This window comes from Trachypithecus francoisi, unplaced genomic scaffold, assembly GCF_009764315.1.
Source record: "Trachypithecus francoisi isolate TF-2019V2 unplaced genomic scaffold, Tfra_2.0 Lachesis_group17, whole genome shotgun sequence".
NCBI classification, from domain to species: domain Eukaryota; kingdom Metazoa; phylum Chordata; class Mammalia; order Primates; family Cercopithecidae; genus Trachypithecus; species Trachypithecus francoisi.
The window spans coordinates 23,523,959-23,536,523 of NW_022681462.1; the positions used below are offsets into that span (position 1 = coordinate 23,523,959).

The 12,565-nt window shown below is 56.6% G+C and overlaps 1 protein-coding gene across 11 annotated transcripts in view; it reads right to left on the minus strand.

Annotated features, from left to right (window-relative positions):
* Positions 1-2,498: 2,498 nt before the first annotated feature.
* The window catches only part of SFXN5 (sideroflexin 5), a 134,618-nt gene continuing 124,551 nt past the window's right edge, over positions 2,499-12,565 (minus strand). For 5 of the 11 annotated variants that reach the window (XM_033175086.1, XM_033175087.1, XM_033175078.1 and 2 more), the window contains one exon: positions 5,312-8,362. In XM_033175086.1, coding sequence (XP_033030977.1) covers positions 8,285-8,362 — 78 coding nt within the window. In that variant the 3' untranslated portion in view covers positions 5,312-8,284. Of the gene's footprint in view, positions 2,964-5,311; positions 8,363-12,565 lie in introns of those variants that run through there. The other 6 variants (XM_033175081.1, XM_033175076.1, XM_033175073.1 and 3 more) reach the window with 3 other exon arrangements.

The window sequence follows — 12,565 nt, forward strand, 5'->3', positions numbered from 1 at the left end:
GTTTTTGGGCCCTCTCCAGGGAACAAACCAAAGTCTCTCTCGAAGAGACACAGATGCAGCCGAGAAGGGAAGAAGACGAGGACTGCTGCTCCCTTCCCTCCCCCAACGGCTCCTCCCACCTGGGGAGCAAGGGCCCTGCAGAGGGTGAGGACCCACGGACACTAGCTTGCTGGTGGCCTCCGCATGCAGGCACTGCGTGGCCAGGCCTTCCCCGAGGGGGCCCAGGTCAGCCACTCCCCTCAGCTGGGCTGGCCTCCTGGGGCCTGCAGAACTCGTGGGCTGAGGTATCATGAACACCTGTAGGAGCTCCAAATTGTGCGCGGCTGAAGTAGAGGGAGCTCAGGGGGCCTGTTCTGAACCTTGGTGGCCTCATCCACACCCTCACCTTCGGGGACTGATCTTTGCACATCCTCTTGTCCGTGGAACTTTCCAGGACTCATCCCCACGGCCTTCGCAGCAGTACAGCTCACGCTCCTAGCATCTCTGCACTTGGTTTGCACCAACTCCTCCTCACACGTGCTGGGACGGCTTCCCGGGAGGCATCAAGGCGCCCTGGCTAAGTGAACCAGGCTCTGTCCGGAGGGAACCGGCCAAGGCCCACAGGCCTCTGCTATAGCCCCGCTCCAGGGCATCCCTGCAGGCAAGGGGAGAGGAGGGGAGGGGCGGCCAGCAGGCTGAGCGGTGCAGGCCCAGCCAGCTTTCCTGTCAGACGGGCGCTGCCAAGGCGGAGCCAGACATCGGAACAGGTTTAACCAATTACCCGAGCGCCCCATCTGCTGTCTAGGGTGTGTGTGAGGGTGAGTGCATGTGAGGGTGTTTGGAGTGTCTGGGAGGGCTGTGGGCGTGCGCGTGAGTGTGACTGTGGGTGCCTGTGGGCGTTCGGCTGTGCATGTGTGCGGCTGTGCACGTGTGCCGTCTGTGGCTGCGTGGCCCGTTATGCCCCCTCATTTGTTAAAAGCTGTGGCTACGGCTTACAGTCTTCCTGTCCCCCAGATCTTGGGGTCTGCATGGACAACCCACCTAGCATCCCAGCCTCTCATTCCCTCATCTCCCCCTCACCACCCTCTCTCAGGGATGATAAGAGCCCAGAATGGGGCCTTCTCTCAAATCACACATTCAGATGTCTTCCCGTCGAACCCTGAGCTCTTCCCATTCGCTGGCTCACTCCTTTCCCTCTGCAGCAGTGTGGCACCTTGTGGGGGCCCCTAGGCCACAGCCCCCTCTGCTCTTTCCGACACACCTGTGTCCCACTATTCCTTGGTTGCACCTGTCTGGCAGAATTGAAACCCTGCTTGAACCTGCTTCTCCACCCGCCCGTGCAGTTGAGTCCATGAGGACAGCAGGCAGGTGTGCGGGATGGCGCTCCTCGATGTTTCAGGTCCCAGCCTCAGCTGAGGCCTCGCCCTGTTGAAAAGTCCTCTGCTGCCCTCCCTCCAAACCTCTCTTCCCCCTGACTGAGCAGAGGGCCTTACTCCCACCTTCAGAGACAGTCCTGGAAGAGGACACCTTTGCATCGGTCAGATGGTACCTTCAAATAGAGCACTTGGAGAGTTTACTACAGGAACAATTAAATTTTGGGGAACCCACAGGGATGGTGCAGTACCCCAGAGCTGGTAACAATGGGGAGCCCATATGGCCCTGAGGCCTGAAGAGGAAGGACCAGTGGCAGCTACTGGAATCTGGAGGAGTTGGCTGGAGAGGGCCCCCACGTAGGAGCTGTAACCTTCGGTACAGAGAGGCCCAGAGATGGCAGGAGGGACAAGGAGGGAAAAATCCCCCAGTGTCACTCCTCCAATCCCCCGTTCCCTGCTGCGACTCCTGGTGGTGGAAGCCAGACAGCCAGCCCTTAGCTTCCAGGGACAGAGCAGGTGGACAGACACAGAGTGGATCTGGAGGGGCGGGGGCTCCTTACCCTCAACCCCACGCTGCCTGCAGCCAGCCCATCCTCTCCACCTGCCTCCTGTCACCACCCGCCACTTTCTCTCCTTCTGGCCCAGGAGAACCCCACCCCTAACCCCCACCTCCAACCTGGGCTTCAGAGTCTCCCCGCCTGGAGCAGCTCACTGCTAGGCTGTTCTTCCTCTTTCTGCGACAGTCTCTTCTGATTCTTGCCTGAGGGTCCACCTTCTAAGCACCCACTCAGCTCCATGTCACAATGCCCCACTTCTGCCCATCAGCTAAATTTCATGAAGGAATTAGCTACACCGGCCATCCACAGGAGTCCTACTGATTTCTCGACCTGTGAAGATCTGTCTTTTGCCCTGACCACATCCCACTGAGGCCCTTCTCTCTGGGTCCTCCATGGGGCCCGCCTTGGTCCGTGTCTCCCTTCACCTGTCTGCCTCAGTGAGGTACGTGGAAGCCCCTTGTACCTGGAGCACTCCCATCAACGTCCTCTGGAATACCATGCCCTCCCTGCCTTCCTCGCCTCTTGCCTTGGTGTGCTGGGGCCCCATGACAAAGCACCTCAGACTGAGTGGCTTCGACAACCAAAATTTATTCCCTCCCAGCACCGGAGGCTGCCAGCCCGAGGTCAGGGGTTGGCAGGACGGGTTTCTTCTGAAGCCTGTCTCCTTGGCCTGTGGACGGCGCCTTCGTCTTCACAGGAGCTTCTTCCTCTAGCATGGCTGCATCCCAATCTCCTCTTCTTAAAAGGACATCAGTCATTTTGGATTCTCGTTTGGATGAGAGCCCACCTTAATAACCACATTTTAACTTAATTACTTCTGTAAAGACCCTGTCTCCAAAGACAGTCACATTCTGAGGCACGAGGCATTGGGACTTCAACAGATGACTTCTGGAGGATGCAGTTCAGCCCTGACACATCCCTTGTGGCTGAGCTTCCTCGTCTCTGCCCAGGCCTCAGAGGTGGGGCTCCTCAGGGCTCCGTTCCAGTCCTCCTCTTCTCACCCCACCTCCTTCGCCTGGGTGGCCATCTCTGCTCCTCCAGCTCCAGATGCTCCCTAGACATGGATAACAGACACATCCACATTTCCCATCCCTACCTGTCTCCTGAGCTCCTGACCAGCAATTCCTCATCTCTTGGTGTCCACCTGGTTATCTCCCAGGAGCCTCTGATGCCTTGGAAATCGGAATGCATCCCCTTTCCTGTGGGTTTGTTCTTCCTTCTCTGTGCCTTAGCTCAGAAATGGCCCCTTCTCTGCTGCCTACGCCAGGAACCTACGGTCATCCCTTACTTCTCTCTGCCACCCCCACGGAGAGCTGAGCAGTCCTAAATCTTCACTTCTCTCCTTCCCCATCCCCATCCCCACCCCCAACCCCACCACATGGCTCAGGCCCCATCTTCCTCACCATGACCGCCGCAGGGGCCCCCTCACCCAGTCTCCCCAACAGCCTCACTGTGTCCATTCCACCCGCCACTCTGCAGCCAGGTCACTCCACTTCTCTACTTAAAGCCTCAAGGGGGGCTCTCTGCTGGCTTTGGCCCGGCAGCACCTGGCCACACCGCTGCTCCTGGGTCTCCTCTCTATTCTCTAACGACATTGAGCTGCTTCAGGGCCCTGCAGTACTGTCCCTACTCTGTCATGCTAACATATGAAGAGGAGGAGAACCAGCATCCGTTGGCCTGGGATGGTGGGCTGGCCCCTTCCCTCACTTCCCCATGGGTTTACATGGGGTCTTCTAGGAGAGGGTCTGGTGGTCTGGGGCCTGTCTGTCCATTTGTCCATCTTCTCTTTTCCTTTGTTCTCTTCTCCACCCCTCCATAAGGCCCAGGGAACTGGGGTGGGCCCCAGATTCTTGCTGTGGCTGAGGAGGTGGAAGGGAAGGAGAGACTGGCCTTGGCCTTAGGCAAGGCTGCCAACGGCTGCCTCAGTGTGAGGGGTGGAGAGTGAACACTTTTCAGCCACTGCCCGGAGAGACTCTCGGTTCTGCAGGGAAGGGTGGACATGCAGGGGTGAGGCCTTGGAGGAAGTAGCTGAGGCATTCCTGTTTTGGGAGCTAATTGGTGGCAGAGGGATGGCCAAGATGGTAGAAGCTGCAGCAGCTTTCGGGAACTGAGGGAACTATGAAAATGAGGCTAGGTCCCTGGGGCATCAGGAAGGGTCACTTATCGTGGCACCCATCCCCTCACATTCTGACTCTCCTTCTAACGGTGGCCTGAGTGAGAGGAGGGAGGTCCGATGGGCCAGGCAGGGGGGGATGGGGGCAGGGGAGGCCACATTCCTGGAGTGTTAATGATCTCTGGTCTGGGCAGGAGCTGAGCCCCCAAACCAGCTAAAAACAACAAACAGCTCCCAGGAGGGATTTGTGTCTGTCCTGAGAGTCAAGGATTTCCGCCTGACCGGATGGAGGCTGTGGCCTGTGGAGCTCTTAGCAAAGAAATTCCCCAGAGACCAGGATCCTCCTGGCCCAGAGGCATCACTTTGAGAACAACCCCCTCCCCTATCCCTTTCTCTCCTCCCTCTCTAGTGGGGAAGGGTCCAGCACCCAGGAGGGGAGGCAGGCCCTTCCCCACACACCTGGGAGCGGGAAGAGGAGTCTGGGTGCATTCCTCCTCCAGCTTCCATCCTTACAACAGTCCAGCGAGTGATGCTGTTCTTGACATTTTATAAATAAGGACACCAAGGCTCAGTTACAGTAGATGTCAATAAACATCTGACCAAATTGATAGGTGAATAAAGGAAGTGTCTGACTGGAAGCTCCAGTCACGCTGGGCTGAGCTGCAGCTGGAACTGGGGTCTGTCTGAACCCAACCAGGATGGCTTTCCACCTCCCTGCCTGCTTCTCTCTGCAGGGCTGGACTTGAGAACTCTGGGGGCTGCCTGGAAGAAGAGGAACCATTGCTATCAGGAGATGCCCAAGTCTTAGCCCCAAGGGATAGTGGAGGAGTTAAGGGGCAGACCTCTCAGGGCTGGTACCATACACACTGCAGCCATGAAGCACCTTTCCACTTGGCTCAAACCTTCCCTCCCTGGGAGGCCTCTCCTGGCCCCAGGTGGTCCAGGAATGACCCCCTCCGGTCTCCCAGCCTCATCGATATAAACAGTATGGGAATCTACCAAAAGTCTTATTTACTCACGTTCCTCGAGGGCGCGCTCCTTAGTGAGTGCTCAATAACAGCTCTGTAAGGGGATTCCTGCAGAATTTCACCCTCCTGTGCCCTCACATGGTCTCCATCCTTTCCTCTTCCCTTCCCTCTGGGCCTCCCAGCTGGCCTGATCCAGCCTGGAACCTAGGTCTGCACCTTCCTTGGGGGTCTTCCCACAAAATCCTCAGGCAGTCCTTCCCTTTTCCCACTGGGTTCCATACACCACTCCCCTTCCCACCCACAATACACAAAACCACACCCTGACGCTTTAAATCCTGTATTTATTGCCTGAAGCTCATTAGTATTACACAAATCACATAGATTGAGAAATTTTCTGAGAAGGTTAAAAAGACACTGCAAAGGCCCCTGGGAGTGGCTGAGGCTTGCGTGCAGGGGCCTCACTCTCACTAGGCCAGGCTTGAAGATCACCCTGGGTCTGTCTATGGGCCTTTTTCCTTCTCTAGGCTCCTGCCCTTCTCCCAGGCCAGAGGCCAGAACACGAAACAAGTTGGCTCATAACCAGGAGTGAAAGGGGTCCGTCGGCCAGTGTGACTCCGTGGCCAGCTTGACATCTTGCTCCCTGCACCCTCACATTGCTGTGTGGAAATGGAAGAAGGGCATCCCCAAGCCTGAGGGAATGTTTGAAGTGATCAGCGGAGGGCCAGGCAGGGACACCAGGGATGGAGAACCACTGCAGGTGTGGGTTGTGTTCTGGTACAGCTGGCCAGCCCCGCCCTGACTGTGGGTCCAGGCTCAGCCTCCGCCCCAGGCATGAACCAATCTGCGCCTCAGGTCTCCTTTCCTCTGGCCTCAGCAGAGTGGGGCATGGGTGCTGGGTGAAGGTTTCCCTTCATGGGGCTTTCCAAAGCCAGACCAGGGCCTACTGGCATAGCCCACTGTCCCTCTGTCACCCTCACCCTGGGCTATCTGGATCCTTTGCCACTGCACCGCCACAGGAGCAGACCCCTTGGCTCACCTGAAGCTGCATTTGGGAGCATGACGGAAATCATCCAGGAGACAAAGCAAATAAATTATGAGATGCTGAGGCCCCAGGCTGGGCTAGGGCACCCATCTCTGCCAGGCCTCCGGCAGGCGCAGGCTCGGGGAGGGACGGTGGGGAGGCAGTTTTGGTCCCAAGATAAAGTGCACGAGGATAAGAGCCTATGATAGGTAGGAGCAAGGTGAGCCTGAAGTGAGCTTTTCAAAAGAGGACCCAGACAGGCCAGCCCTAGTCCAGGCCTAGAGACCCGCATAGTGCAGCAGTCACTGGCATATTCACATCATGGTGTGATTGGCTCAGAAAGGCCTGGCCCTCCAACACCATGGCACCTCCACTCCCCCGCTGTTTTGTCCTCCAGGTTTGTCCCCCTCCTCACGGGCAGCAGGTGGGCTGCCCCTCAGGGCAATGTGCTGCAGAGCCAGCTGGTGGGCACCAGGGGCTGTCGGAGAGGCAACGGCCATGCCCACAGAAGACCCGCCTCAGCACACTTCCGCTGCCCTAAGATGCTGCCCTGCACCAGCCTCTTCCTACACATGAAGGTTCACCTCTGGCCTAAATCTCCCCTGAGGTGGAGTCCCCAGGGGAGGGAGGCTCAGGGCTGCAGGTGGAGGCTTCCATACTAGGTGGGGTCAGGAGGGGGCCGCACTGAGGCTGGAGCTTCCCCCTGGTTTGGGCCTTTCAGATGAGGCGTCACCCTGCTCACACCCTCCCCAGGCTCTGCTTCCCTCTGTACAGCTCGCTCTTCCTTCCTGGTCTGCAAATGGCAGGGAGATGGGAGCCAGCAGCAAGGGGCCTCTGAGGCTGCAGAGTGAGAGGCGACACGCAGGTATGGCCCCACCATCAGGCCCAGGCATCTATGTTACCTCCTCCTCCAGAACTGTAAAGTGTTTGGCAAAGGTCAACTGCTCCCGGGATATGGGGTCACATACAGAAGGCAAGGTCCAGGTTCTGAGGCCAACCGCTGGTCCAAAGGGGCCTGCGCCCTTCCCAGTCCAGAGTCCACACTGGGGACATGCCCAGGATGACCAGCATCTGAGCAGGACAGGCAAAGATGAGGTCTTGCTGGAGGAGCCAGTGGGAACCCCTTGATCCAGTCTTCTGGTTTCAGACAGGGAGTGGAGGCTCAGAGAAGGGAATGAACTTGTCCGACATCTCAATGCTATTTAGTGCCAGAGCCAGGGCCCACTGCTCCTCGGTTGATGCTGCTTCTCTGATAGGTGTCTAAGGAGCTGGCCTAGGCGTTCTCAGGCATGAGACCTTCCTGCTTAGAAAGGGATGGGATGGGGCAGGCAGCCTTGGTGGCTGGAGAAACTCCCCAGAAGGCAGCCAGCCCAGTTCCAGCCCCACTCAGCCCGAGCACCCAGCATCCAGCCTGGGGCCTGGAAGGAGGATCTTCCTGAAGAAGCCAAGCGCAGGTCCATGGTTCCTGCCAAGCACCATTCCTTCTCAGGGCTTCCTGCCTGGAGCTGGGGTCGCTTCAGGGGCCCTGAATCAGTGAGAGCTCCACAAAGGGGGACTCTAGCTCCAGGGTCACCCAGTTTCACTCAGAGGGACTGGTTCTGCAGCTCTGGAATGGATGTGGCCTGGCTACATTCAGAGCCAGCTGCCCACAGAATCTTGCAGAGGACTCCAGTGCTCCCTGATTCCCTGGTCCACTTCCTGAGGACCTAGTCACAGCTAGTTCATCCTGTGGGGTGCAGACCACCTTCTCTCCCCTCCCCACGCCAGCCTAGGGAGTCATCTGGGCTGGTCATCGTAATATCCTAAATTTATCAGCCTGGCCACCAAACCAACCCAACTACAGGCCTAATCTGGCTCCCCCCACCTGTCCTCCTGCCACTTCTGGTCAGCTGAAACTAAGGCTCAGATTTGATTCTGATAAAAAATAAAAATAAAAAAGAAACCAAAGTATAAAAGGATTCTAATTCTACCCCATGGGCACTCTACAATTTTTCAGCTTCACACATAATTGTGCTGAGTGGAGTTCCGACAACCCCACGTAAGGCCCAGAAATGCACTTGATTATTTTTTTGTAGGAAATGTGTTAGAACTCCTCTCCCTATGTTAAAATGTGAATGGTCAGTCTCCCTCCACTGCAGGTGAAGCACTCTCCCAGGGGGCCCAGGACTGCTGGGGTCGGCGTGCTGCTCCCTGCAGGTGCAGCCGTGAGTCTACAGCCCTGCCCCTCAGCTCCCCGGCTGCACAGTGCTCCATCCCCAGGCCGCTGAGCACACTCACAGCCCCTTGTTGTACACCACTGTCCGGCTGCTCGTGGCCTGGGCTATCTCCGGCTCTAACTGGGATGTTTCAATCTGCAGAGAGAGAATAGAGAGGAAAAGTGGGGGAGTGGGAAGGGGCAAATAGTGGGGCTGGGAGCTGCAGTGAGGACCACCCTGGGCTCCAGAGCCCTGCCCCTCTGCACCCCCATGTCCACCCCAGCCAGGGCTCACGTGCCCTACCTAGTGACACATCTTCCTTCTCCACTGCCCTCCCGCCACGGGGCTCAGAGCATCCCTTCCAGCCCAGACCCGGCCTCTTTCTTTTGACGGTGTGTCCACGTGGGTGGACATCCTACACATTGGCCTCTGAGTTCTGCACCTCCCTCACCTCCAAGAACCATGTCTGCCGCACTGCAGACCCCCTACAGCCCCCCACAGGGCCATCCCCTGGACCTGATCACCACCCAGGGCTGCCCCACCTCCTTCCATCCAAACGCCACCCTCCTGGGCTCCTCAGTCCCCTGTCTTTCTAGCACCCCACTCACTCCTGCTTCTGTTTCCAGTCCCCTAGACCTCAGCACCCACACTCCCACCACTCAGTCTTTACATCTTCCCCTGCAACCCGGACTCCAGGGGCCATCCCTTCAGCTACTCCCTAGCCCAAGGGTCCCTCCCATGCTGCTGGCAGAAGCCCTGCTTTGGAGAACCCCGCCATGCACCCCACTCCTACTTGAACCTGACCATGTAATGGAGACCCTCAAAATTCCCTGTCCTTGACTTTGGCTGGACGCCCAACCAGTGGACAACCACCGTGCCCCTGCCCCCAGAGCCAGGTCAGCTCCCTTGCCCACTCTCCAGAGGCAACCGGACACCTGCTCTGCTCTCCTCTCCTCAGCCACCCCAACCCCTGTTCCCACGCATCCCGGGCACGTGAGACTTCCTTTTATTCAGGGAAAAAGCTGAAGGTGTCAGAGAACCCCTCAGCTTCTCATCATCAAACACGCTGCCTCCCGTGTCCATGCACGGCTTTCCACCTGCCCTCCTCCTACCCCACAGCCGCCATCCCTCCCCTCACAGGACAGGACCCCACCTGGCTCCACCTCCCCTGTCCACTCCGGGGCCCCCTCCTGGGTCATCCTCCCTCTCTCCCACTTTTGCCCATTAGTGTTCCACACACAGGAACCTTCTCTGATGACACCTCCCCTTCATCCCGAGGCAGGCCCAGCTACTACCTGGTCTCTCTCCTCCCCAGCAGCTACGTTTCTTTAAAAAACTTAGTCTACACTGGCTGTGTCCACCTCCTTCCCTCCCACTGACTTTTCAACCCACAATAAATCTGGCTTCTGTTCTCACCACACTCCAGAAAAATCTCTCTCTCCAAGGTCACTGCCACCCCCGACTTTACGACACCCACTGCATGGTCCTTGGGGTCGCTGGGGCTGGGCCTGGCTGGACCCTCTTCTCTGCACATGCCCTGGGTTACCCCCACACCAGAGTTCTCCAGCCTTGTTTCTCTCTGGAGCCTCAGGTTCACAGCCGTCTGCCTGCCAGACTTTGCTGTGGACGTCTCACAGGTGCCTGAACTTAACCCACCTGAAATGGAACTGAACCCGCCCTCTCCCCCAGGCCCACTCAGCTCTCCATCTCGGGAATGACACTGCCATCCAGTGATGCTCTGCCCAAAGACTCTGGGGCCTCTTTGCGTCCTCTCCCTGTCCCTCCCTGCAAGGTCTCATCCAGCCCAGTCCGTCCCCAACCACAGCCAGTGCTGGCCTTCTAAACTGCAAGTCTTCCCATGCCTCTCTTCACTGTGAAATGGCTCCATGGCACCCTGATCCTCAGGGATCAAGTCAGACTCCTGTACCACCCTGCCCCTTAGACTGGAGACACAGGGCACATGGACTGATTTTGGTTCCTGGCACACCCTGGGCTCCGTCCCCACTCCAGTCTTTGCCTGAGTTGTCCAGAGACGCCCCGTCCTACTTCCATTCCTGCCCCCACTCTGCTCTCCCGTCTTCAGCTCATCATCTTTCTTGTCTCAGCTTTAGACACCTTCCCTCCCCCAGGCTGGGCGTGGCCACTTCTGTGGCCCCCATAGCTCCCTGAACTTCTCATATCCCCACCTCTCCACATTAGATCACAAGCTCCCTGAGGCAGCGGGCGTGCGGATCTGGCTTGCCCCTGCGTTCTCAAAGCCTAGCACAATGCTGGTCCACGGTAGGTGCTCCCTCAGTGTGGAATACATGGGCAGAAAGAAAAAAGCCAGTAAGCACTGGAAGACGGGATCCCCCTGGAGGTACCACATCAGCCCCGATGTTGGGCTTTATCTCCAGGGACTGAGCCCATGGGGATGCCTGAACCCCCAACTTGAGGGGGGCAGGTGAGAAAGACACTACCACAGTGAGAAGGTCCCCGCCAGACATTTGCCCTGGACAGAGTCAAGGAGGCACCAGGCCTCTTGCAACGTAGGTTGGTTGAACTTGGTTCTAGGCAGCCGCCATATGTCAAGATATGGCAACCCTGGGAAGTGGGCAGAAGGTGGTACAGGCCGGCCTGGCCTTCGGAGAGCTCTGTCACATCCGGGCTGTGCACACTGGAGTCCACACAAGAGGGAGTGTGGTGAGGACTAGAGCTGGTGGGCACAGTGGGAGAAGAGGGGACCCTTCCTCTGTAGTCCCTGGTGCCCCATTACCCAAGTCTGGTCACCTGAGAGGGCCAAACAGAAGAGAGCTAAGCTGAGGGCCCAGGCCTCTTCCCCACCCCCTCTTCTCAAACCACCTTCTCCCACCCTACCCCTGCCACCCCCAGTCCCCTCCACCCTGCCGGCTCCCCTCGTCCCCACGCTGCCACTGACACAATGCACAGCGCCCACGCTTAAAAATCTAAATGCTTTTGAAAATGTTTAACCTAGTTAGACAAATTAGCAAAAATTTGTGCAAAACAATTTAGGTATTTAAAATATTCAATGTTTTTAAAAAACTGGAAAACTGTTCTTAGCTTTCAGCTGCAAAAACCAACAAAATATAACATCCCAGCAATCTTACCATGAGGTGTAACATAACCCTTCGGGAAAGCTGTTAAACAGCTACTGAGGCATCCTGGGAAATAGCACTTCATTTATTCAAATGCACATATGTCAGGCTTTTGCACCATATGTCATTCCAAGCTATTTACAGTAATAATTAAATCTTAATCAACGTTTAACCTCTGTAAAATGTTTGAAGAATCCTAATCACCCTTCAGACTGCACTAATGAAGGAGAAATATATAAACATAAAAGGAAAATGATGCATAGATATCACGCTGGAAAGAACAGTAATTGCAAAATTGTATTTCTTTTAAATATAATCAGTAAATGATGTAAAGTAAGCCAAGGAGTATTTTAAGTTAAGACATCTTGGATGTCAGAGGTGTGAGCAGCTAATTTTGTTCTGCTACCCATAACAGATGTAGCATATTTTATTTTAGTGCCATTATTAGCAACTTCCCATGCCGGCTTTCACTGAAGCACTGAGGCCCACATTAAAATCAGAGAGGCTGCTCAGCACCACCGTGGAGGACCATGGCCCAGGGCCACGGCCCACTGTGCCCACTCCCTAGAGCATGCTGGCCCGGGGGAGACTGAGGCCTCCTCCTCCTGGTATCCTGTCTCCCCTGGGCTCCCCACCACACACAGGGCAGCAGGTAGGAGCAGGGGGAGATGCAGCGGGTGGGAAGGCTCCTGGGGGAGGTGGCTGAGGGATCAGGAATGGGGGCCCCGGGACAGAGCTGGCATCCTAGGCTTCCTCTCTCATTTCAAGTCAATCCACCCTCATGTCAGCAGATGTTGATGGTCGCCAACTCCAGACACCCAGGCTGGGTACACAGAGGGGGACAAGACCAGTTCATGCCCTCGAGAAGCTTAAAGTCTAGAGAGGAGTTGGCTGGTGAAAGCAGATGGAGTCCGGAGAGACAAGCAGAGTGCCATGGCAACTGGGGAGGGGCTGGGAGTTCCAATGTATTGATGAGGCAACAAGGAAGGAAGACTTCTCAGAGGAGGTAAGCCAGGAAGAGAATGGAGAATTTTGATCAGAAAGGGCAGGCCAAGCTTGCTGGGTGAAGAAAAAAGTATTAGCTGGCTAGCACGGCCTGTGTCAGGGAGGTAGGGCAATGTTGGACATGGAAACGTGGCAGGAAATGGAGGTGCGGCTGGGACAGGCAGAATCTTGTATGCTACATGAAGGTGTCAGCATTTTCTCTGAGGGCAACAGGGAGCCACAGAAGGACCATAACCCAGACTCTGTTTTTATTTTTATT